At 35.5% G+C, this 26,075-nt stretch overlaps 2 protein-coding genes across 2 annotated transcripts; both read left to right on the plus strand.

Moving 5' to 3' along the window:
• LOC110114105 (uroporphyrinogen-III synthase, chloroplastic) lies at positions 1-20,139 on the plus strand. Its single transcript, XM_020846870.2, has 11 exons — positions 1-321; positions 1,597-1,684; positions 6,251-6,317; positions 6,651-6,695; positions 7,336-7,454; positions 7,612-7,707; positions 12,277-12,332; positions 19,057-19,142; positions 19,312-19,446; positions 19,800-19,851; positions 19,954-20,139. Exons 1-11 carry the CDS (start codon positions 94-96, stop codon positions 19,966-19,968), a joined length of 987 nt encoding a protein of 328 aa, XP_020702529.1. The 5' UTR covers positions 1-93; the 3' UTR covers positions 19,969-20,139.
• A 3,750-nt stretch (positions 20,140-23,889) lies between these two features.
• Positions 23,890-24,968, plus strand: LOC110114113. Its single transcript, XM_020846879.2, has one exon. It carries the CDS (start codon positions 24,044-24,046, stop codon positions 24,872-24,874), a length of 831 nt encoding a protein of 276 aa, XP_020702538.1. The 5' UTR covers positions 23,890-24,043; the 3' UTR covers positions 24,875-24,968.
• Positions 24,969-26,075: the final 1,107 nt, after the last annotated feature.

Below are 26,075 nucleotides of genomic sequence, written 5' to 3' on the forward strand. Positions count from 1 at the left end.
TGGCGGACATGTATTTCATCCCATCAGAGTCCCAAGCGTGGGTTTTGCTTTGCTTGGAGAAGACGGGCAAACACCACCGTCCCGCCCGTTTCCATGGCTTATACGTGTTCTCTGTCCTCCCTGCTTCTCTCTCCTGTTCCTAATATCACTCTTCTCCCTTCTTCCTTTTCTTCTTCTTCTCTCCCCTTTCCAAGGCGCTCGCTTTTGTCGGTGATGAAGTTTCGTGCCTTCGCCTCAGCTTCCGCTCCCTCATCATGCCCGACGCCCGATGTCGTTGTCACCAGAGAGCAGGGGAAGAATGCCAAGCTTATTGATGCTCTAGTAATCTTCTCCCCTCACAGCATTGCTGGTTTTTCATTTATTTCTCTTTCTGAATGTTTATTCAAATAAAAATAGTGACAGAAGTCGCCTGGGTTTTCTCTTCTTTCACTTAACTTCTAATTCCACTTGGTTCTGTCGTCATTTTATCTCGGAAGATTCTACTAGTGTTTGATTTGCGTTATTACGATGCTATTTATGTAAAACTTGGTCCCTTTGTTTGTCGGATTATTCATATATATTGCTTCTGTATCTCTTCCCGATTTTTGCGCTTCAATTTCCCACTTTTTCCTCTTTATCTTTTGGGGCGTTTTGGCAGAATTGTAGCTTGATCAGTTGTATTTCAATTTGAACTCGAATTGCTTCAAAACGGCACTGGTTAGTTTCGTTCAGTGTTTTGTCTCAGAAGAAGAAAGAAAATGCATTAGCTATTTCCATTTCCTGACCATTTTTCTTATTTCCACCTTCAATTTGTTATTTTCTGCATTTTAGTATTTCATCAGCTTTATTTAATTCTACTAGTAATGCCTGCTCCACTTGTTCTGGTTTAGCGGAGGTAGCTAGTCCTTTTTTGTTTGCTGTCTACTATCCTTGAATGGGTTATTAGTAGGATATACGTAAGTAGAGAAGAATAATATTTGCTTTCTTTGTTTTATAAGTCTCCCTGTTTGCTCCTTAGCTCCGTTGCTGAAAAAAACCTCTTCTCCAATCCAGCTACCTCTGTGTTCTTTTCTCCCATTTCTTGGTGTTAAAAATTGCAGGAGGCTGTGGAATATTGAGATTATGTTTTATTTTCTTTTGCATCAAATTCCTTATTGTGTATTTGTGTCAACCCGATGACTTTGAAGGAAGTCAATAAAAATTGGTTTATTCTTTTGGCTGATTAAATTGAAGAAATATGCATTGTTCTTCTTTTGGGTAGATAAGTTATTTAAAAGTATTGAAGGTTGAAATTCACTAATTTGAGAAGTATTTTATGCAGTAAGTGAGAGAGATTGGAGCAATTTCTGGAGGATAGAATCCCCAATTGTGGATAATTTTAACTTTTAATTATATGATGTGTTATATCTGTATACTCATTTTGACTGTACATTTCATAGTTAATGATAGTGGCATGGTTTCATGTAGTAGTTAAAATGCATGTAATGGATTTTAGCATATACCATCTTTTCATGCTCTTGCACAGGAAATTTTGGAAAGATGATTCTTTTTTTTTTTAAATTAAAGGTGTCTCTCTTGCTTCACTTGGCTCTTTCCTAATATCTTAATAAACTATAGGCGAAGCTTAACATCCATTGTCTTGAAGTTCCTCTTGTTAAGCACACACAAGGGCCTGACTTGAATAAGCTTTCATCTCTATTGAAGGGTATGTAGTTGAGCTTAAGAATATTTCTATTGCCTTGTTTTTTCTTTAATTATATGCTTTTCTAACTATTACACTAGAATATCTTCTTTGGTGTGATCATCTTTTTTTCCTATATCAGAAGTTGAATCAAATGTGGCTTTTTGTATTTGACATATTTTTTTTTTTCTCATGTTTGGAGCATCACATCATGTAAGCGACCCCTATTTATGCGCAACTTCCACCTTTTCCTTCATAGATTAAAGTCCAACTTTCAGGCTTTTAAAAGTACATCATATGTCAAATGCTTTAATGAGAACCAATTCCTTCAAAATATTTGATCATCTTCTCAATGGTTATTCTTCAAGGCTCTTCTTGAAGCTGATTTAACCAAATTGACTGTAGTTATTGCATGCTCATAATTAATTGTAGGCTACAAACGACGTATAAGGGTCTAAAGTTCATCTTCACTTTCCTGTACTATTACATGTCTTGATATGGTTATGTGATAGGAAATACTCGAGTTCGTAAGTAACCCTAAGGTAATACTTGAGTTCGCAAGCAATCCTAACCCAAATCGAAGATCCAACAGCGACAAAGTTGCTGTCCCGAACAGAAAAAACAGCAGAAATCTGCTGTTGACACCAGAAAAACAGCACTATTCTGAGAGAAAACCAAGAAAAGACTTGTATTCCAATAAACGATGAATAAAACAGCAAAGTTACAATTGATCCTCAATTCGAGAGGAGGATCGATCTCTCCCAAATCTCTAGACGCGGCTAGAGCCCAAGGAAACCTAAATCTAAGAGATCTCAAATTTCAGCCAAATTCAAGATGCCCAAACCCTAGGAAATTCAACTATTTAATGCATACAAATCAAAAGAAAATCCCTAAACAGTCCATACATTCAAATTTCCCTCTCAAAGCCCTAAAAAACGCTTTCTAAAATACTCTAATGGGCTGGTCGGGCCGCTCGATCTCCACAGGAGGCGGAGAGTTGTCGCTCTTTGCGAACTGCCGGTCCTGTGCGGACCGGCTGGACCGGTCTAACAATACTCCCCTCCCAAAGATCCACCTTATCCTCAAGGTGGAAATATACTCATGTTTCTGCGAAGATGATCATCCTTGAGGTGATTGAAAAACCTTACTGTCTTGCTGAACCAAGGGCCGCGCAGAAAGAGAAACATCCCCTCCCTCCTCCAATCTGATCGCATCCAACCTGTGTAGTCCCACCACATAATCTTCCCCCAGCTCTTGTATGTTCCTAACCATGGTCTTAAGTGATGTCATGGCTTTGGATAACCCTGCATCTCCCCTTATAACCACCTTTCTCCCATCCACCATTAATTCCATCGTGAGTGCTCCCCAATTGTTCTGGGTTTCCCTCAAGGTTTGCAACCACTTCATCCCCAGGATGACATCAGTACTTCATAACTCTAGTGGGAGAAAGTCCTCCCTTACTTGAATCCCCTGGATGGTCAACACCACTCCTTTACAGATTCCCTGGCCTTTCTCCACCTTCCCTGTACCCATCATCACCCCATAACAACCGATGTCCACCAATTTTACTCACAGTTGGTTGACGACCTGAGTGGAAATGAAATTGTGGGTAGCCCTACTATCAATTAGCACCACCACCTCATGGCCAGCTATCTCTCCTTTCACTTTCATAGTATGACTCAGAGTGAATCCCACTACAGAGTTTAGAGAGACTTCTGCCACATCCAGGTGCAACTTCTCCTTTTCCTTTCCAGATTTGCTCCCACCTCCCTCCTCGTCTTCCTTGTCTTCACAGACAAGGAGAACCTGAAGAGTTCGATCCTTGCACCTATGCCTTGACATGTACTTCTCATCACATCTGAAGCACAATCCCTTTATCCTCTTATCCTGCATCTCCTTCTCTGTCAGCCTCTTGAAATTTTCCCCACTCCCTCCTCTTACTGGCTTCTCCCCGGGTGGTCTCATTACTGTTGCCTGATGCAGGCCCCTTGGGTGCTAGAAGAGTGATCGTCGTCCTGTAAGAGCCCCCTGAGCAGTTTTCTCGGGCCCCTCTTTCTGCTTTCTTCTGATCTTCTACCAACTGCGCCAGCTCCATAGCCTTTCCCAGGTTCCTCGGCTGGTACCCTCCATAACCTCCCATTCCTCGAAGGGGAATAGTCCCCGAAGTGTCCCGATCATCCCTCCGACGATTATATTCGAATCCCTCTTCATACTCACCTCTTCTTCCTTCGAAATCATCACCTCGACGCTGAATTCCTTCAAATTCAGCACCTCGACGATGACGTTCCTCCCTTCTTCCTTCAAAAATAGCCCCTCGACGCTGAATCCTTTCGAATTCAGCACCTCGGCGATCTTCCCTTCCCCCTTCAAATTCAGCACCTTGACGCTGGATTCTTTCAAATTCAGCACCTCGGCGATTGAATTCTTCCCTCCTTCCGATCAAACCAGCCTCCCGTTGGTCGTATCCCCTACTCATCTCCTCTCTAGAAAGCGGTTCTAGAGGGGGCAGGTCGTTTTCCTCCTCCAGGATCTCCACCTTCGAATTTCTCCTCCCCCTCAAGAGGTTCGGATTTCCTCTCATGCGATGGCCGTCGGTAGTGTCCCTTTCTTCCAATGTCGCCGGATTGGTCTTCATTTCAAGTAGTTTCTTCATCATTTCCTCCATCGCGGTGAACTTCCCCTCCAACCTTTCATTGTTGGAGGTGATTTGATTTTGAGAGTTGCAAAATCTTTCCTCCAAATCGGCTTTCAATTGGCTGACTTCTCCTTCTAAGACGTCAACCTTCTTTCCGGCCATCTTTCTTCCCAACGGATCTCAAAAATACCACTTTGGGAAGCCAAAAGCTCGTTGAAAAATCAGGATTTCAGCCTCCTAAGGTCCCAAAAATGATGCTCTGATACCAATTTGATAGGAAATACTCGAGTTCGCAAGTAACTCTAAGGTAATACTTGAGTTCGCAAGCAATCCTAACCCAAATCGGAGATCCAACAGCGACAAAGTTGCTGTCCCGAACAGAAAAACAGCAGAAAAACAGCACTATTCTGAGCGAAAACCAAGAAAAGACTTGTATTCCAATAAACGATGAATAAAACAACAAAGATACAATTGATCGTCAATTCGAGAGGAGGATCGATCTCTCCCAAATCTCTAGACGCCGCTAGAGCCCAAAGAAACCTAAATCTAAGAGATCTCAAATTTCAGCCAAATTCAAGATGCACAAACCCTAGGAAATTCAACTATTTAATGCATACAAATCAAAAGGAAATCCCTAAACAGTCCCTACATTCAAATTTCCCTCTCAAAACCCTAAAAAACGCTTCCTAAAATGCTCTAATGGGCTGGTCGGGCCGCTCGATCTCCGCAGGAGGCTGAGATCTGTCGCTCTTTGCGAACTGCCGGTCCTATGTGGACCGGCTTGATCGGTCTAACATTATGCTTATCTAAGGTTCTATTTGCTGAGATTGCACTGTGCTTTGGTACAAAAGAGTAGGCATCAGTTCTGAGCCGATAAGCTCCACACAATTACTTGTTCGATCAAGTATCTTAGGACTGTCATCGTTAGATGAGATGGCATGTTCTCCGGCTTGGTATGGAGACGCAGTAGAAGCATTGAGTCGACCCGTTAGTATAGTATTGGTGGTAGGGTTGACTTGCCTTATTGTGCTTATTGATCTGAAGTTGGTCAACTGTGATTTCAATGGTCCCAGTTTATATGCCTCTTGTGCCCCAAAATGGTTGTTGACTTTTTACAAGTCATTTGGGCGTGCTACGGCAACTTGGCTCTACCTCGCTTGCTGCTTGATGGTTTTCCATCATCCAATCCACAACAAATTGAATGAAACCGCTTCTCTTTCATTACGTGCTTTGTTCCACTCTCGCTTGCCGCTAGTATGAGTTTTTTCCAAGTCTTGAATACATAAGAGGCATTCCTTAAGGTGCAAAGCAAATTCTCCCCAACCACGATCTTGATACCAAATTTGGATCCCATGTTAGCCCCAAGATGTTGGTCTCTCATTAGAAAAGTAAATGCTTGAGCTTGAGAAGCTTTCGGCCCAATGTGTCTATAAAACTCACTAGGACAAGTGATATTATTGAACTAGACGAAACAACAGGCAATGAAACCAAAAACAAATAAAGCACAAACTATACAACAAGTAAGCCTCTCCAGACCATACAAAAGTATGGCGAGCCCGTGCAAAAGGTTTAGTTCATTTTAGGAAAGCACTCATTCTCGTTGTGTTCGAGCTAATAGAATTAACTTTCTATAAATTCCCTCTTCGTTTGTTTTTGGTCGCTACATCACTCAACTATAAGAATCTTGAAGGCAGTTACCTTGGGTGTGGGTCCGCACTTTGACACATGAAATTTCGTAATGAGTAGATATTTCCGAGCATAATCTATTTTCTGGTGAAATACATTACGAGATGTTTTTCCATACTTTCCACATTCAGTTCTTGCTATATATGCACCTTTCTGAGACTACTTCTAAAGACCATTTTATAACTGCTATAAGCTCTGGTTTGTTAATGCTTGCTAGTTTCTTGTGAAGTTTTGATGGGATTACTCACTTTTCTTGTTTATTTTTTTAGATGTTATATTTGATTGGATTGTCATTACTTCTCCAGAAGCTGGTTTGGTCTTCCTTGAAGCATGGAAGTAAGCATCTCCTAAGATCATTATGACCCACCTTATAATATTTGGATTATGTTAATTGTTCTTGCAGAGTTCCATCATAATCTTTAATTAAAAGGAATCCATTCATTCAAAATTTTGTTCTCTTTTCAAAAGTTTATTATTAAAAATAATGCATCCTTTAATTTAATTGGTTGTAAAATTCATTTAAGAACTCATTATTAAGATCGGCCTTATCCAAACTATTCGGGTGTGCATTATTAGTTTTCTTTGCTATTAATTAAAGTATTGCATAAAATATTTCTTCTGTACATAACATGCCAATTCAACTGATTTTATTGATATTTGGTTTAGCAGCTACAAATGCCTCATGCTGGATCTGGTGCTTATCTATCTAGTTAGGTCTGGTTTTTTTTTCTTGTTACTTTTTTTGATCAAATCTCTTCCACATAACTTATTGTTGACTTGTTTGTTTCCTGATTTTGTTCAAATTTGAGACAATTGGGATCTTATTATGGTGATTAAAGAACAATTGGTTGATGATTTTGCATGTTTCAAATTTCTTGTTTTTCTTCTGATTTATTTAATCATTCTATCATTACTTGAGTTCTAAATCTCTTATTTATTGTTTGCATTTAAAGGAAATAAGTTGGTTTATTTAGTGTTTTATGATTTGTGAATCCTAAGTTCTCTTGAGTGATTTATATACATTATATTCTTCTAATTGCATAAGGAAACAAAAACCCTTCACTGCCATTATTTTGGCTAGCTTTTGTTGTTACTTTTTTTTTTCCTGTTTTTATTTCCTCCTTTTTCTATTTCTATATTTTTTGAAGCTGTTCTGCATCATTATCCCTATTTTCTTTCAAGATGTTTTAGTTCATTTTTATTCAACTCTGAAAACTAGTGAATTTCTCTTTATGCTATACGTTGATATAGATTTTGCATGAATTCTTAAAATTTTGGATTATGCTCTAAATCTGATTGGTATTCACTATAACCAAATTGCACACTTATGCTCTGCGTACTAAAATAATATCAGGGCTGCCAGATGTCCTAAAGTAAGAATTGGAGTGGTTGGAGCTGGCACAGCAAGTGTCTTTCATGAGATTTTACTGTCACGTGAAAAAACTCTTGAGATTGCATTTTCCCCTTCAAAAGGTAAACTGAAGTCCTAGTATTTTGACTTAGCACGACTTGTACTATGATATGAAACATTATAAAAGTGCTCCAAATGACAGTTGTGATATAGTGCGCTCTATTAATAATTGCTATATATATATATATATTGAACTAACTTTGTATTAGTTCCTCTCAGCTACAGGCAAAGTGTTAGCAGCAGAGCTTCCAAATGATGGCGACAGCACTTGTAAAGTCCTATATCCTGCATCTGTAAAGGCTGGAAACGAAATTGGTATCTTATCATCATTTTGGTAGTATTTTTTAATTCTTATCCTTGATTTTCTCATAAAACCATGATTGTTTCCAAATAGTCATGATGTGAAGCTACTAGGAGTTATTTTAGAAATTAAAGAGAAACGATTAAAGTGTTGCTCGTTACGAATTTAAAGCTAGCACATAAAATTTGAGTTATGAATTCAAAAATATTAACTTGCTTAGGCCAAAGAGATGCAATAGAGATTAACCAAAATAGTTCATTCAAAATCCAAGGAGAATTAAATGCAAAGTACAAGTAACAAAAACCCAACGTTTAACAACGAGAATTTCACCTTGGGGCCGTCTCACTCAAATATTAGTAGGCTTTTAGCGGAGAGAGAAGATCCAAGCGATGAAGGATATTACCACTAGAAAACCGACGCCGAAGAGCCTCGTTGGTGGGAAGGTGGCCGGCGGGGAAGGAGATAGTGGGTGGCTTACGATGCTCCACTTGTGGCGTGAGAATCGTCGGTCGAAGATGCTAGCAAGGATCGGGACGACTCGGTCCAAATATTCTTCCACGGTGGTCTCGTCTTCAAATCCCACGTCAAAGCATGGAGATTTCAAGATGTTGATGCTTCCGTCAACGTGGAATACTAGACCCCACTCAAGCTCCGGATCCGCCATACATCCTTGGCGTGGAGAATTCTTCACGGAGAGGAGGGAGTGGCCGGCGGGATATCCAAGGAGGGAGGAATTTCAGCCAAGGTGGAAGAGAGGGGGCGGGTGCAATGAGTGAGAGAAGTTAGGTTAGATGAGGTGGCAAGCAATTTACTAAAATCTGAAGTTAATTCTCAAATTTTAGTTAAGATGGAGGAAATAATTTGAAAAGAGATTTCAAATTTTCAATGGAGTTAAGGGGGGATTTAATGAGCCATTAAAGGGGCTCATTAAAAGGAGGCCGGCGGCATGCTTAGGGGGGGAATTAGGGTTTGCAAACTTAAAACTGATTGTAATTTCAGTTTTAAGTAATTTGGGAGGGAAAATTATTGAGATCAAATTAGGAGTCCAAAACGGTCAAGGCATTAAAGTCTCATTTAATGGGGAATTCTCCATGAGGGGGCCGGCGGCATGCTTGGAAGAGGAAGGGGAAATTGAGGGGAGAGGTTTCTAATTTAGGATGGTGATGTGGCGACTCATTCAAGATTCCAATTTAAATTAAATTGAAATTGGAATTTGTCATGAAAAACTTTCCAAATTTGGAATTCCAAATTAGGAAAAATTTTAAAATTTGAAATTCAAATTTCAAAATTGAATATGGCGTTGAGATGGGGTGGACGGGGGAGGGGAAGTCGCAGGCAAGGTGGTCGGCCGGGACCGGGGATGTGGCCGGCGGTGATCCTCCAAGGGGCGGCGGCTATGGGAGTTGGGGAGAATTGGGTGATGTGGTGAAGGAGAAGGCGACGGGAAATTACAATTAAACAGATAAGATAACTAACCACGAGCCATGGACTCTTCCAACGACTGATGGGCCTTGCGATTTGCTCTCCTTGAGCTTTCTCCCTTCTCAAGCCCTCATGCAAGATGAAGTAGAAAATAATACATCAATTTCATTCAAATATTCATTTAGCTCAAAATGATACAAGAGACCACTATATATAGGTCTCAACTCATACAAAGCAGAAATACTAAATTGCCCTCTGGGCTACAATGACAAAATAACTCCCCACAGGGGTAAAAATAGAAAGACAGTAAATAAAACAAGATAATAATAAAATACATCATGACATCTAAATCAAAAGTAGAGGCGCTGAATCGTGGCCGTCGATCTGCGGTTTCGCCGGCGATAAACATGTCGGTAGCGTCTGTCGATGTCCTCATCAAGTCATCTCTTACTTCTCTTTATGCTTCTGTCTCTAACTTGCTTATTGAAAGTTTTCAGTGCATCTGGATGCTACCTTTTTTCTTGAAGCATACTCATTTATGACAGCAAAATTTGGCTAAACTGGAAAATGTATAAGTTGGAGAAACCCCGCATCAGTAAACTGGGTTTGACATTTCTAAACAAAATATATATTGGCTCGTAGGCCCTTTTCTTTGGCAAGTTGGTCAAGTTGAGGACAGGTAACATCTTATTTGTTAGGGGATTCAGCATGAGCCATTGTGCTATGTGCAGCTCTCCTTATGGGAAAATTATTAGGTCTGGACACCGGACGTAGAGATATGTCCAGACATCCACTAAAAATTTTACACGTGGAGTGCACTTTAGTTGCGCTTTACTTGTGCTTTACCTGCGTTTTACCTGCGCTTTAGTTGCGCTTTGACTGTGCTTTACCTGCGCTTTAGTTGCGCTTTTGGTGAGCTTAACTTAAAGTTCCGTGGACAGATTAAACATATTGAATATACACGTATCCACTCCACGTGTCGACATTTTATTGACGTCTTGCCTCCACTGTCATATAGCCGTTTTGCCTCCACTGTCATAGCCTTCCCATCCATCATTCACTAAGCACAGTTACTTTGCTTTTTAACTTTTTGGAGATCTTGTTAAATTCTTTTTTGCCACTGCAATTCATATCATTTAGGGAGAGAGGAATGCTGGGGTGTTTGTTAGTGATATCTCACCATATGGTTTCTCTCCAGAGTGATCCAGTGATATCCAACATTGAATCAGGGATGGTCTTAGGTCTTTAAGGATGAGGCACTAATCTGACAACAGGATTCCGGTCTTGCTGGCTTCATGTCAGGCAGCTTTGCTTGACATTCTTGGTTTCTATATGGCCCATGTCTAAGAATGTGCATGGTTTGTGCGAGTTCATCTATCTCGGGCTTTCACCTCTTTACTGGGAACTTCTCTTTGATAGTCCTACCTAGCTCTGCTTTCCTCTTTGCCTGCCCTAGACCCTATTGTACATGAAACCCCTTTTTCTTTGACAAAAAAAAAAATAAAGAAAAAAAATCAAGAACATGATTATTCCATTGAAAAAAGTATTTAGATGTCATTCATTTTTTCTTATTTTTATCAACCACAACCCATAATTCAAGAACATAGTTATTCAATAGCATGTGAATTTGGTAGGTGAACTAATAAAGTAATTTTGATCCTATGCTATTTGCCAAGCTAATTAGCATATGGTTCTAGACCATAAAACCTGGTATTCTAAACCATAGTTTAAAAGGCATTTGGGAGTTGTGACACATGCCTTGAGGTGCTGTTTACTTCTATTGCACGTATTCAACAATGTATTTTGATCAAGCATAGGGTCAAGGTCATATGACGGACGTAGTAACTCAACACTTTGTTTGTGACAGTGATCATTTAATTATTGCCAATTTCTTGAAATGAATTGTGCCAATGTATTATGAGGCATCAAAATTATCAAAGGATTCCCATGATCAACTCGACCAATCATGGCAAATATGGTTGATGATGAAAGCAACGTTGCCCAAAACCCTGCAATTGTTGATCTCATTTTTGTATGAGGTCTTAGGCTTTTATCATCTTGATGTAGAATGGAGCTAGGGGGGGTGTTTTAATTTCATGTTTTGAAATAAGATTAGATTGGGAGGGATTAGGGGTTTTTGAATTTCAAATAGGGAGGGAAAGGAAAATTATTCCTAAATGAGAGATTTGATTGAGGCATTTAGAAGGAGGGGAGTTAATGTAGGGAGAGAGAGATAAAAGGAGGAGGCCGACAGCTTGGTGAAGTGGCATAGGGTTAGGGGGTGTGAGTTAAAAGCTTGCCTAATCAAGGACTTTTAATTGAGGAAAATGATTTAAATAAAATCCAAATTGAAATTAATTTGGACTTGATTTAAGGACTTTCTTAAAATAAGTTGTCTGTTTTAGGAAGTATTTCAAAATTCAAAATTGATTGAATAATTGAAATCAAAGCTTTCCAAAAGAGGTTGTGTAGAGAAAGGAAAGTAATGATGGGAGGTTTAAGGGCCTGATGAGCCGATCCCTCCTTTCGCCTCCTCGATCCGGCGGAGATGCCAACCCTCCTGCTCCTCGCAACGGTAGAGATACTACCCCTCCTTTCGCCTCCATCGCAGGGCGGAGATGTCGATCCTTAGATATCTCATATCAATTGTTCAAAGTGATGGTGAAATAGATGGGGATATTATGATATTATTAGTAGAATTCAAGTTGGATGGTTGAAGTGGAGGAATGCATTGGGCCTATTATGTGATAGAAAAGTACCCTCAAACTCAATAGAAAATTTTATAAAATGGTAGTGAGATAAATGCTTGTTGTTATTGTAGATTATATATTGGAATGTTCATTTCCGTTATTTGATTATAAGACCAAACTAAAACAAGTGTGCATGATATAAACCTTGGTGCTTACTAATTTATATCTATCTATGCCCTTATTCTATGTTTGTTCAGTCGAGACTCGAGATGCATGCCTCATTATGTCATGAACCATGGTAGCTATATTCTGCCAATTATTTTCTATTTTCATTTCTTTGTGACTTTAATTATCTCTTCGGATACATATCAGTTTCATTTCATATCATTGATATTGGCACTATGCTTCTAAACTTGTTTTATAACAATTTACCCCTAGTCATTTTCTGTTAATCTCTGTTGACATTTTCAGAGGAAGGTCTGACGGATAGAGGATTTAAGGTCACCAGGCTGAATACTTACAGCACCGTAAGATCTTTAAACTTATCAGTAATTGTTCATTACATAATTATGCCATATTTGATTGGAAGTATTTTTTGAGCGATAATGCAATTGTTTTGCAATAAAAAATTTCATGGAGACTTGCATAAAACTTCCTAAAAGTTGTCCTCTAATACTGATACAAATTTCTATGCTTAATATAATCTGTTTCATAAATATGAAATATGTGTTGAGACAAACGGATTGACATGTGAGGTAGAACGGGAAACGGCCTTGCTATTGAAGAGGAGCTCTTCTCTAAAATCTGAAGGAAATTCTGATTTCTTTGCCCAAAACTTGAGAAGAATCTCAGATTTTTAAAGTAACAAGGGGAATTAGAGGGAGAAGTCTTGAGGCTTTAATTCCCTTGAAGTATTCCAGTGGGAGAGAGAGAGGCAACCCAAGGTGGGGTCTTGGGACAAGTTCGATCAACAGCAGGTTGTAAGTCCCCAAATCCCTCCAATGAGAACACTAAAATCTGGACAGATTTTTCTTTTTTTTTTTTAGCAGAAATTCAGTGGAGAGGAGCGGCGGGATGTAGAGAAGAATTGGGGAATTATTTCCTTATCCCCCTCTCAGCTTTGGGAAGTGATTAATGCTTGAGCGGGAATTCCCTGGCTGCAGCCTTAGAAGGCAGAATATTCCACATTAGGTGGAATTTGGAGAGTGATTTGTGGGGGAAAATTAATGTACAGGTATTGGAGAAGTTGGCCAGCAAGGGAAAGAAAGAGTGACGGGAATTTCAAATCAGAATAATGAGTTTGGCAAGATTTAATGAGGGGATGCTTAGGCAATAGAATTTGGAATGTGAGGGTGACGGGAATATGGGGGAGAATTTATTTCCAAAATCTAATTTCAGGTTTTAGGAAATAAATTAGAGCTTGGGCCTTGAACAATTTCGGTTAGGAGGAGATTTAGGGGTTTTGAAATATTTCCAAAAGAGAGACTTAGCTTAAGGAAATAAATCTAAATCCAAGCCAATGAAGGGGGCTGGCGGCATTAATGGGCAAGAGGGAATTTGGGGTGAGGTGTCATGCTTGCATAAATGTAAATTTAGGAATTAGGAAAGTGAGACAATAAATCAGATTTGAATTTAAATTTCAAATTGATTTCAATTAAGCACTTTCCAAAAATAGGTGAACTAAATTAGGAAATAAATTTTGAATTTCAAATTTAGATAATTTGAATTTCAAACTAAGTCCTAATATCATGCACCCCAAATTAGGAAATTCACGGAGAGAGGAGAAAGGATGAGGCCGGCGGCAAGGGAACTAGGTCTAATTTAATTTGGAGGGATTAATGACTTATCTCCTTGCAATTCAAATTTGAATTTTGAATTGGAGAGTTAAAACCTTCCAAATATGGATCAAACCCAAGTAGGAAAGATTTCAAATTTGAAATCCAAAATTGTCATGGATTTTCCCTCTCGATTTTGCCAACTCAAATTGGAAGGAGGCATGGCCATGGGAAGATGAGGGGGTGAGGTGGCCGGCGACTTATGGTGGAAATGGAGACGACGATGGTGGACGGAGGTAGAGGAAGAAGATAAACGACTAGCAACAACAAGAAGGAATAAAAACAAGAGATAAAACGGAAGATAGAAGATAAAAATCGCGAGCCTTGGACTCTTCTGAAGACTGACGGGTGATGCTTTGACCTTCTCCAAAGGGACTTCAAGTCACGAGCCCGGACCCATCCTGCGGCTGGTGAAAACTCCGATTCCTCCCATAGAAATCTCACCATCGTCCTCTTCACAAGAACACAAGTGTGGAACACAATTTTTTTTTTATATCAATAATCCCTCCTTATTACAATAGCTTATGGCCCTATATATAGGCCATAACATAAGAAAACTCAAAATACAAAATTGCCCCTTGGGCCACAACACTCACATAAACCAACCTAGGGGTAAAACAGGAAATACATCAAATAAGAACTAAAATTGAGAAAAATATATCATAATTGAAGATTTAAATTATAGCCGTCGATTTACGACGCCTCCTGTGATAGATGCGCCAAATCTTCGTATCGATGTCCGCATCGAGTCATCGACATGGCTTTTATTTTAATAATTTGTATGTTTTTATTTTAGTTTGAGTTTTCTGTTTTTGTTTTTTTCTAAGACATGCCAATGATGCTCCCTATAATGAGAATGGTTTGTATTTAATAAACTTTCCCAGGATTTATTATTCCTGAAATTAATGGTCTGTGCTTCTTCTAGAATGGATTTTTGGTGCTCGGTTATGGTGATCTTGCTTTTGGTGATGGTTCTTTGAATTTTATTGTTGGATTCCTATACTTGGTATTTGGAAGTTCTATTCCGCAACAAAGTTCATGTTTACTGCTTTTGTAACTTGTTATCGGTCATTTTTTTTGGTAAAGCGCATTATTTGGTTGATTATAGTTTTGGGTTATTTTTTAATGTAAATTCCTGGAGATATGATTATTAAAAAGAGTTATGAGGCTTGTTGAAAAAAAATCAAGTATTTTTAATAATTTTGTAATTGGATGTTTATGTTTTTGTAGTCCTCTCCTCAATCAATTGCAGTGTGAAGATTTTTGAAAGAGCATCTCCTTCTACGAGCAGGGAACTTGATTTTATGATTTTTCTCTATTTCCTTTCTCTAAATATTGATTTGGCTTTCATATGGATTGATTTTAATCAAATTTGATACAATCTAGTTTTCTACTGTCACGATTTTCAATTGATTGTATGGCTTTCATGATTTCAAATTTATATTTATTATTTATAATAAAAGGCTATTAAATTATTATCTTCATAAATTTTTATCTATAATTTTGATTTTAATCCGAGACTAAAATTTTTCTCAACTGGATTATAGATATGGATAATTTCCTTAAATGATAAGTTATGTTTGGTTATCGTCAAAGTAAGATTTGTTAAATTACACAACTCTCCTTGGCCTATTGGTTGAGAGCTTAGGCTTCCAACTAAGAGGTTCAGGATTTGAGTTTATGTGTATGCGTTGTGTGTGTGAGTTTGCCTTAAATGGCCTAAATGTCCCAAAAAAAAAAAAATTTGTTAAATTAAATTAATTGGGCAAATGAAAATGTTTTGAATGATTGTTAAAAAAAAATAATGGAAATACTAGGTGGAGAACTTGGAACTATGTAAGTTGATATGATTATATTATCTAGGAAAAAAATCTTTTATTATTATATCATGGTCAATTGATTGATAAAGTTAATGCTTTAATACAAGGAATAAAATTGTTAGTAGATATACGAAACGTTTGAGGAATCATTAATGTAGTTTAAAATAATTGAAGATCCTAAAATAATATTAAATGAGAAATGTCATTGTATAGTGTTTCATTTCAAACCTGCTTCGAATTTTAAATCATGTTAACATTTCTTATCTCTAAGAGCTATTACATATCCTGGGAACATGTCTTATCATCAAAATAATTAGGTCCAACATACTTCACGTATATTTAAGAGAAGTAAAACTTTTTTAAACAAGAATAATAAAGAAAAATCTTCAGATTTGTCGCCATGTAAATAAATGGCATCGTATGATTTTATATTTTAATGTAAAGAAGATGGTTATGAAGTTAAGAAGGGAGATGATATTCTTGATTTTTATAAAGAGAACAATGATTTTAAAAGTGCTTTTAGAAAACTCTTAAAATGTTATGTGATGTATTTAGCACACCTGATGTTGAATTTGATTACAAAAAACATCAACAACAACAACATCAAGCCTTTATCCCACTACGCGGGGTTGACTACATGAATCCTTTTTTTCCATTGCGTCATGTTAAGAGCTCATTTAAATCTATTAAAGAAATATCATTTCTAACATTTACTAACCAAGTCTTTTTAGGTCTTCCTCTACCTTTCTTAACATAAGTCAATTCTAATACATCTACTCTCCTAACCGGGTCATCGGAAGGCCTATGTTTTATGTGACCAAACCATCTAAGGCGACTCTCTCTATTTGATTGAAAAGTAATTTTTATGTTTTGAACTTAATTTAAGTCTGGTGATAGAATCTTTAAGCTTCTTACAAATAGTGTAATTTTTAATGAATGTTTTAGCTAACTCGGTCATTGATTGCATGAAATTTAAATTTGAGAGACAATCCTATAAACCTACATAGCTAGATAAGATTTTGATAAGATTGTTAGTCCCAACTTTCTACCTAGCATGTATTATTTTGGATCAACGTTGATTTTATGATTTAGATGTTGATTTAGATGCGTCTCAATTTTGAAATCTAATACTTATGTGTTCAAAAGAAATGGAAGAAGAGTAGTCTTAATGTTTGCTAAATTTAAAAATATACCCCTTCATTTACAAAAGAATCTACTTCACTTAATGAATTGAAGAAATCACTGTATATTTTAAATCAACATAAATTTAAATGAGAGTTTTAAAAGAGAATTAATTTATGCTTTCGTGGCTGTAAAATCTACGGTTGATATGACTGAAAGGGTGAATATACCTAAATATATCAATTAAGTACTATGTAATTTTAAATGCGTATCTCGATAACTTTCATGATAAACGGCCATCACTTACATCACTCAGAAGTATACATTATGCTATTGATTTGATTACTGGATCTATCTTTATCTAATCTACAACACTATATAACAAATCCAACATAATACATTGAACTTAAAAGGCAAGTGGCTTGCACAAAAAATGGATTTATTGTAGATGGTTTAACTCATGAGATGCATGTTAGCATACTTGTATAGATAATAGAACAATTAACCTGAGTAATTCACTTAATTTTATTAGGTACAAGTACTTTTTTTCTAGCACTCAAGGCTCTATATTTTGGACGCGTATATGATATTTGGGTACCTGGAGGGGGAGATGTAAGCAAAATTATCAACTTGATCCTTAGCCCAAACGTGATCTTTGGTTATTTACTAAAATCTCTAGACATGTTTTATATACTTATTAGATTGGATGATATATTGGATAGGATGATTGAAGTTATAATATTTTTTAAAACTGACCCAAGAAATGGCTTTTATCATATAAGAATGACAGGAGGAATAATATATATAGTTTTAATTAAAGATTAATTATGTGAATGGTTGGTCGTGCTTTTTGGTTAATAAATCACACTTTTTTATGAGCATTATGAATAGGGTTCTTCGACATTTTACTGGAATATTTTTAGTTGTGTATTTTGATGATATCTCGGTTTATAGTTGACTAAAGGGAAGGTTTTGGAGTGTCTTAGAAAAGTTTTGGAGATATTAAAGAGGCGATATTATATTTGAATTTACAGAAGTTTTATTTTTTTTATATATTTTGTGATATTTTGGATTTGCAGTATTACGTAAATGAATATTTATTATTCATGATAAAGTGAAGGTAATTAATGATCGATCAAAATCTACCAATATTCATGAGATTTTGTTTTATAAATAATTTATTAAAGGATTCAGTACAATCGTGACAACCATTATTATCTTGAAAGGAGTGAGTTTCTTTGGATGAATTTTTTTATCATGATAATGTTATTAAGTAAAACCTTAAAAAATGCGCCTGTGTTTACATTTTCAAATTTTAATAAAGTATTTCAGGTTTCTTGTCATGCTTAACGTCTCAGATTGTAGAACACGACCATCTTTTTAAAGCAATGTGAATAAGCTATAGTTTCCCCATTTTGTTAATCGAGACAATATTTTCAAAGTTTATCCCCTTGATATCGCACTTGTGTGGGAAAATCATGGAAATCAATCTTCAATGAGCTGATGTAGTGGCATCCAAAATAAAATCAAAATGGGAAAGGGCATGTCTCATGACCGATGAAAAATCATTGTGCACTTGTGAGCTCTGGAAAATGTGCATAGCTTACCAAAATCCTGCTAGCTTGGGTAGGAGCTGAACAGTGTCTGACAATCTTGATCCACCTAGGAATTTGGGAGTTTTTGGGGTTTACGAAAAATGACAGCTTGTTGGTCCTGCTTTAGAGGTGATTTCCATCTAGGAAAGAGGAGGATGGAGATTTCTTAATAGAAAGATATAGATCCCGTTATCAAGAGGAATAGTATTTTGTGTTCATGGTGCTACAAACCTCTATTTCTTGGCTTTCCATGCTGTTTTAACTTAGGTTTGGGCTGATCTGCTTCTTTTAGGGGCTGTTTGGTTGGAAGTAAAATGGGTGTAAAATATGCTAAATGCAAGGATTTTAAAAATATTGGTGTTTGATTTGAAGAAAAAGAATACAAAGTAAAGTAAGTATGGTGTAAACAATTTTTGTTCATATTTGAGATAAACTAAACTTGCCCAGTTTTGAGCGAGAACCGTTTATACCATAAGCAAGCTCACTTGACCTTCGCCGCCTGTTATTGCCCACCACCGCCGTCAGCCGCCACTTGCTGCCATCCACCAAAAAAACATTCATCTGCATTTACTTTACACTCGTCCAAATAATTTCAAAATATTTTTTTTACACTGCATTCTTTTTATATTGTATTCTTTTCCAAATTGCCCTTTAGAATAAAGCTGGTTATAATATCCTCTAGTTATAATCATCTGTTTTGTTTTTTTTCTTAACATTTTTCTTCGGTCTTTATTTTCTTCTTCTTTTTTTTTCAGCTCATCTTTATACGACATTAACTCACAAAAACAAATACAGCTAGGATTAACAAAATTGTTGTAGAAGATCTTAAAAACATGCATTCAAATTGAATGATCTCTTCTATGTCCCTATCCTTTTCAGGAACCTGTTCAAGAGGTTGACCACGCTGTTTTGAAGCAAGCACTTTCTGCTCCTGTTCTGGCCGTAGCTTCTCCTTCTGCCATCCGGTAACTTCCCTAGACTTCAACTAAACCATGCATGAAAGTATTTGCAATTATTTTGGTGGTTATTTCAGGTTGCTACTGTTCTGTTAATTTGCTACTTTGATATAAAGCAAATCGTTCATTACTCCACTGATGCAAGTATTTTTCTCATTTGTTATCTTTTTTATAACAGTGCTTGGATTAATCTTGTTCCAAAGTCAGAGAGCTGGGACAAATCTGTTGCTTGCATTGGTCAAACAACAGCTTTGGCTGCAAAGAAATTAGGCCTGAAGAACGTATATTATCCTGACAACCCAGGTCTTGATGGGTATATCGCTATTTCCCACTCTCAAATGCAACCTAGCTTATATGATTGTAGTTCTAGTGATTTGGCATTGTTACTGAGATTTCTGCAAGAGGAACAATCATATTGATGATTAATTATTCTGTCCGTAGACCAATCAGAATGCGCAACGTCACCCCTTCGCTCAACAATGCGGCTCAGTACTGCTGTCGTGGCGCATTCTAGTTGGTCTCTAGACGGCTCTGGACGGCATTTTGCATCCGGTCTCCGCACAGAATAATTTCTCCATATTAATTTGGGCATCTGCAACTTCATTGTGATCTGAAATTGCAAGGATGATATATTTCTATTTAGTTAATCGTTTTTGTTATTGGCAGGTGGGTTGAAAGTATTCTTGAGGCCCTGAGAATGCATGAAAAAGTAGAAAAGGTTACTGCACATAAACATAAGAAATGCTAAATATCTTCCAAGGGCAGTTTAATTTTCTTACTGATGATTCTGATGCTATTATTTTCTGTATCCTTCCTCTAGGCCCTTACCTGCTGACCAGATGCATCCAAGGAATGTAGGCTTCTCTTCACCCCAATGTGCTGCGTCTCAGAATTTGGTTTAGGTTCATTTCTTCCCTTCAACTTAAGCTGCAATAACATTTTCCTCTAAAACTTCAAGAAATCTTAATAGATAGTTTCTTATAGAAAATGTGCTAGTTTTTTTTTTTTTTTGAGAAATGTGAATATATATATGATTGATGCATAATATCAAGATTCATAAATTAATTATGAATCTTGATAAAATATTTAAATTGAAATTATTTGGAAATTAAATTTAGAAGAATTTAGTTTATTTGATTTCAATAAATTTATAAATAAGTGTTTTGATTAGATGAGACAAATGATGCCAAAAATATTTGATTTGGATTCAAGTGGGCTCAAATCAAATATTTGAAATATGATTGAAAATTTCTCAACATTATTTGATGGAAGAAAGGTTTATTTTATCTTGCATGTTTATAGTTAAAATGAGCATCTCAATGAGAGGAAAATTTAATGGAGGCTAAGTTCACTTAATTTTGATGTTTTTAAGGTACTTAAATGTAAAAAATAATAATAATATATGATTGATGGAATAAATTGAATCATTTAATGGATTCTTTGAGGATTTGGATTTAAATTATTCAAATGATATTTCAAACCATTATAAATGGCTAAATGGGTCTTTTTTTTTGGGAAAAAAGGGATTGAAAATTGGAGGGAATTTAAAGATATAAAGAATTTGAAAGAATTATTTGATGATGGTGGCCATGTCTCATCAATGATAATCAATATTATATGATTGTTGTTACTCAATTATCATTGCTCAACTACTACCGGTTGATCATTATTGTCATCCAATTGTTGCCACTCTTTGACCTTAGGCTTCGTTTGGGACGACTTTTTTATTGTTTCTCGAAACAGCGTTATAGTACCAAAAATAATAAATTTGTTATTAAAAAGCTGCTTTAAAAAACAGCAAAAAAGATATCGTCTCAAACGAAGGCTTAGACTTTGTTTGAGACGGCCTGTTAATGTTTCTTATTGTTGCTTTTGAATACAAAAATTTTAACTTATGTATTAGAGTGTTATTTTAAGTAGAATGAAAGGCTCAAATGAAGCTTTAGGCCTCGTTTGATTAGATTTTTTTTCTCCTTTCTTCGTTTGAATTAGCCAAAATCAGTTACATTGGATTGTTTGGAAACAAAACTTAAGCATACTTACTTGTTAATAAACATAATTTTTTTGGCAGTTACAAAATTTTTTCTTTGCCTGCTTATTCGTTCCTAAATTATCATTTTAGATGTAAAATGTCCAAATTAACCCTTAATTAATAGATCAAGATGAGTTGAGTGAAAAGAAGGCTTCCGTTATCATATAATTTCTTATTAATTTTCTTTTTTAACAATTAAACCTTGAAGAGGGTGATTTTTCTGACTTTCTGAATCTTTTCCAAGACGTCTATAATTAAATCTAGAAGGTCAGGTTATATTTTTAATATTCAAAATTGATTTTACACTCTTCATGAATAAACAATTCATATTACTGGACCAAACGGTCAACTTTGTAATAGAATATTATTAGGTAGTTTTCTAGAAATAGACAGCGGTGGTAGCTATGCATGGATGAAATTAAGCAGATCATGACATAACTACTGACTCATAACTGATTATTTGCAACATGTTAGGCATGAGTAAAGCTAAAGGTTGAAGCCGCAAATTTCAAAATGTTTTTGTAAGGTTTCAAACTGGTGGCTAAAAGACTAGTTTTAGTTGTAGTTTTCATCCCAATTATATTTTAGGGTTTTTTTTGGATAGTCTTCTTCATATTTTATTCCTTTAAATTACAATAATTTTATTTGATTATTATTTTTTAAAAGAATTTATATTGATTTTTTTTTCAGTAACTTACAAAAATATTATTTTCTTCATAATAATTTTATAATCATATTTATTAAAAATTGTAGTAATTTTAAATAGTCTTTTAATGCTAATTACAATTTAATATTTAACAAAAAAAAATTGTGGCTGAAGAAAATTTCTTATACTAAGTGTTGCAGAGATGACGATACTCAGGTGGATGAGTGACTTTATCCTTAGAGATAGGATACGAAATGAGCATATACGTGAAAAGGTTAGAGTAGCTCCAATGGAAGATAACATTAGAGAGGGTTGCCTCAGATGGTTTGGTCACATAAAACGGTGGCCTTCAGATGACCCGGTTAGGAAAGTAGATGTATTAGATTTGACTTATGCTAAGAAAGATAGAGGTAGACCTAAAAAGACTTGATTAAAAATATTAGAAATAATCTTTCTTTATTAGATTTAAACGAGAATTTGACTTTTAACAATAGAGAAAAAAAGATTCATGTAGTTGACCTAACGTAGTGGGACAAAGGTTTGATGTTGTTGTTGCCTTTTTTAGTTAGAAAATTATTTAGTAAGAGAATAGCCTAATAGCATGCCAAATACAGTTTTAGCGAGAAATATTAATGGTTAGCTTTAACGTTTGACCCGACATGAAGATTCTAATTCAAAATTTCTTAATTGGTAGTTAAAATTCTCAACCAATGAATCACAGGGACTTGCGTCCTGGCATGAATTAAGTAGGAGAGTGGAAGATATTATTAAAAATCTTTAATTGATGTGATGCTACAGTTTTAGCATTAAGAATCAAATGGGCATCATCATTTACCATAGAACTTTGAACATTTCAGTTACTGAAAAATAATATTGCTTTTGTATTTCAAATTTTAACCTCAGTTCGTTCAACGACTGAAATGAATCTAATTTAATTACAGCAATGCCCATGTAATTCAAAACTTTTTTTTTTATTTCATATTGTGTTGGAGAGGAGGTACATGAGCACTTTTTATATTTTTTTTATTAAAAATTTAAATGCAAATATTTTTCTTATTTTTAAATAAATAATTTAGTATGAAATTTTTTTATGAGTTATTATGTGTCAAAAAATTTAACAAATTAATTTATCATAATCAATTTAAAAAAACATTTTTTATAATTTTTTTTATTCATAATATATTTTTATTATTTTAAATTTATATTGTTTTACGGAAAATAATATTTTATATAAATATGTATCTTATTTTTTCATTAATAAATTAAAATGAATTTCTTAATTAATAAAAAAAAAAAATCAAAGTTAGTGTCATAAATTGGAGTTAATATAGTTATTTCTTATAGGCGATGATGAATATGATAAATAAATGACATTTAATTCAATTAGATAAAAATTGACAATTTGTTTTATGTTCTTATAATATCTTGTTGGCTATTTTTTAGTATTATGGAAGGATGAAAAAAGAATAAAAAAAAAAAATCTTTTCTTTGTTTATAATGGCAAAGTAAGATATAAATTATGCCGAGATTGTGAGTCACGTGTTATAAATAGAGCCTTATAAAAAATATGCCTTATAAAAAATATCTTATTATTATTATTATTATTATTTTCTTTTCAAATATCAATCATTTTTTTATTTCACTATTACTTTCTTGTTAATTTTTCATTGATTTCTAGAAAAATTTTTATTATATTTCCTTAGAATTTGTTGGGGACATATTTCTTACTGCTTCTTAAAACAACTTTCTAGTATAACATTTTTAATATTTTACTAAATAGTTGATTTAAGAAGTAGTAGAAAAACTATCCGAAACGAAACCTTAAAAGAATTTATTGCACTCACAAAAACAATTGTAAATTTAACACTTTTTTTTTTAATGATTTTCGACTTATTGATTTGGTGTTGAACATAAGAGCTATTTTAAATTTTTATTTTTTAAGAAATACATTTCTAAAATCTTTACAGCTCAAATGTCTCAAAAAACTAATAATTATAATAAGAAATTAAAAATTGATTGAAGCTTCCTTCTTTGTCCTCTAATATTCTAACATCTTAGTATCTTACTTCAGCGTTCCCATTGCTTAGGCATTTTGGCTGTTCAATTAATGAATTATCCGCAGATATTCCTACCGCCCACCCAAGTTTTTGTATAAAACAACACCTCCTTTCACCAAACCAATCTCCATAGTCTCCAAAACCATCAGAACTGTCCAATCAGCGAACGTCGGAGATGGAGGTCGTCGCACCATTGGCTAGATCGCCGGACTTCCACTTCAACAACACAATCTTCTCTGCTCACACAAGCGCTCCGTCGAGCCCGTTCCCGTTCGGCGACCAATTCAACTACCGATATCACTACACCAGCGCGCCAGGCAGCCCAGCCCAAGCCGCGGCCATCTACTCCCAGTGCAGCCCTTGCAGCCGTAACGATAACGGTGGCGATATGTTCGAATTCGCTTTTTCTCCGAGCAACTACCGTCATCGCCTGTCACCGGAGATAACAACGGCCGATAAGCTCTTTGAGAAGGGCAGAATCCGGCCGCTGCAAGAAAGAGGCCGGAGTTTGTTGGCCCCAAATTCCCTGAGTAACGGGCGAAGGAAATCAAGATCGCTTTCTCCTTTAAGAAACGAAGGACTCCTCGCGAAAGATAGAAGCCCATCGGCCAATCCCGTGAAGTGTGGGTTAAGCAGGAAGTGGCCCAGACTGAAGGATTTGCTTCTGTTTAGGAGCGCGTCGGAAGGGCGAGCTACTGGAAGAGGAAGCAAAGATCCTCTGCAGAAGTATACTGTTTTGCCCTCTGCTTCTTTGTTGAATAATAAGAGAGCAGGAGAGGAAAAGAAGACGGGAGGCGGTGAGACGGTTAGAAGAGGAAGTCGGCCGCCGGTATCGGCACATGAGAAGCATTACACGGCGAATCGGGCGGCGGCGGAGGAGCGGAAGAGAAAAACGCCTCTGCCTTTTCAGAGGCATGGGTTGCTTAGTTTCGTCGACCTCAGCCCCGCCATTCGAGGCAAGAATAAGGTGTCCGGCGATTCCTCTTTGCCGAAACGGAGATTCTGAGTGGTTTAAAAAAAAAACAGGATATCTAATCATGACGATTATCAGATTATTAGATTTCTTTTCAGATGAATATAATATTAAAAATTTTATATTATATTTATCTAAAATAATTTTAATAATTATAAAAATTTATCTCAATAAAGTTTTGATGAGATATCCTAAATTATTTTCTTATATCAAAATAATTTTTATTTTTGCTTGCTGTAAACTTGTAATATTTTATAAAGCCTCTTTTTGTTTGTTCATATTTTCTTGATTTGTAGTTAAAGAGCAAATTTTCTGTTTTTTTTTTTTGGACTTCTGAGTCAAAGTCAAACTCATATATGCAAATTTTTAATTCAAAATCTTTTATTTGATAGCTAAAAATCTCAAATAATAAATCAATGTAAGATTAAACTATCTTGTATAAAATAATTTGCTTTTCTCAGTAATTTCTGTCAATGTGACCATCTCATTTGAGGCCTCTTTTCAACAAATAAAGATGAGACTTTTTGTAGTCTTTTTTTAAGAAATTATTCTGTGTGGACATCGCATGCAGCTCTACATCCGAAGGTGAATCAGGTGCAACAAATCTAGCTGTACTGAGCTGTGGTACCAAGCAAATGGATGATGTGGCACATTCTAATTGGTCTCCGGACGACGTTTGACATCCACACATAATATTTTTCTTTTTCTTTTTTTGACAATATAAGCATTCGCCCAATCAGAATTCTCAAATATATTTTAAATTAGTCTGCTATGAGTTCAAGCGCTATTTATATCAACCTACACATATTTTTAAAATATTCTGTAAAAACATAAATTAATACAGTCTAAATTAAATATGACCCACATCAAATTCTCTTTCCTTCCTAAGTTTCCATTGAGTATTTTAGATCTTAGCTCCGTTTGTCTTTCTCCTTGAATTTAATTTTAGATAAGTTATTACAACCTACCTATATAAAATTGTAATCCGTTTTAAGCTTTATTTGGGATGACTTTTTTGCTGCTTCTTAAAGCATATTTTAAGTATAAAAATTAAATTTTTTTTGTATTAAAAAACTTCTTTAAAAAATAGCCTCAAACAAAACCTCGGATTATTTATTTATGACATTAGAATAAGCAACAATACTTTTTGGTTTGTAATTGATTTCAAATAACAAATCAGTTTAGATTATTCATAATTTATTTTAGCACTAGCTACTTATTAGAATAGTAATTA

Source organism: Dendrobium catenatum, unplaced genomic scaffold, assembly GCF_001605985.2.
Source record: "Dendrobium catenatum unplaced genomic scaffold, ASM160598v2 fragScaff_scaffold_1267, whole genome shotgun sequence".
Taxonomy (NCBI): Eukaryota; Viridiplantae; Streptophyta; class Magnoliopsida; order Asparagales; family Orchidaceae; genus Dendrobium; species Dendrobium catenatum.

Excerpts from the sequence above, each read along its gene's own strand:
- LOC110114105 (XM_020846870.2), top strand. The coding sequence starts at position 94 with ATGGCTTATACGTGTTCTCTGTCCTCCCTGCTTCTCTCTCCTGTTCCT. Across the intron at positions 7,455-7,611 it reads TGCATTTTCCCCTTCAAAAG|CTACAGGCAAAGTGTTAGCA; the intron begins GTAAACTGAAGT and ends AGTTCCTCTCAG. Across the intron at positions 12,333-19,056 it reads GGCTGAATACTTACAGCACC|GAACCTGTTCAAGAGGTTGA; the intron begins GTAAGATCTTTA and ends TATCCTTTTCAG.
- LOC110114113 (XM_020846879.2), top strand. The coding sequence starts at position 24,044 with ATGGAGGTCGTCGCACCATTGGCTAGATCGCCGGACTTCCACTTCAAC.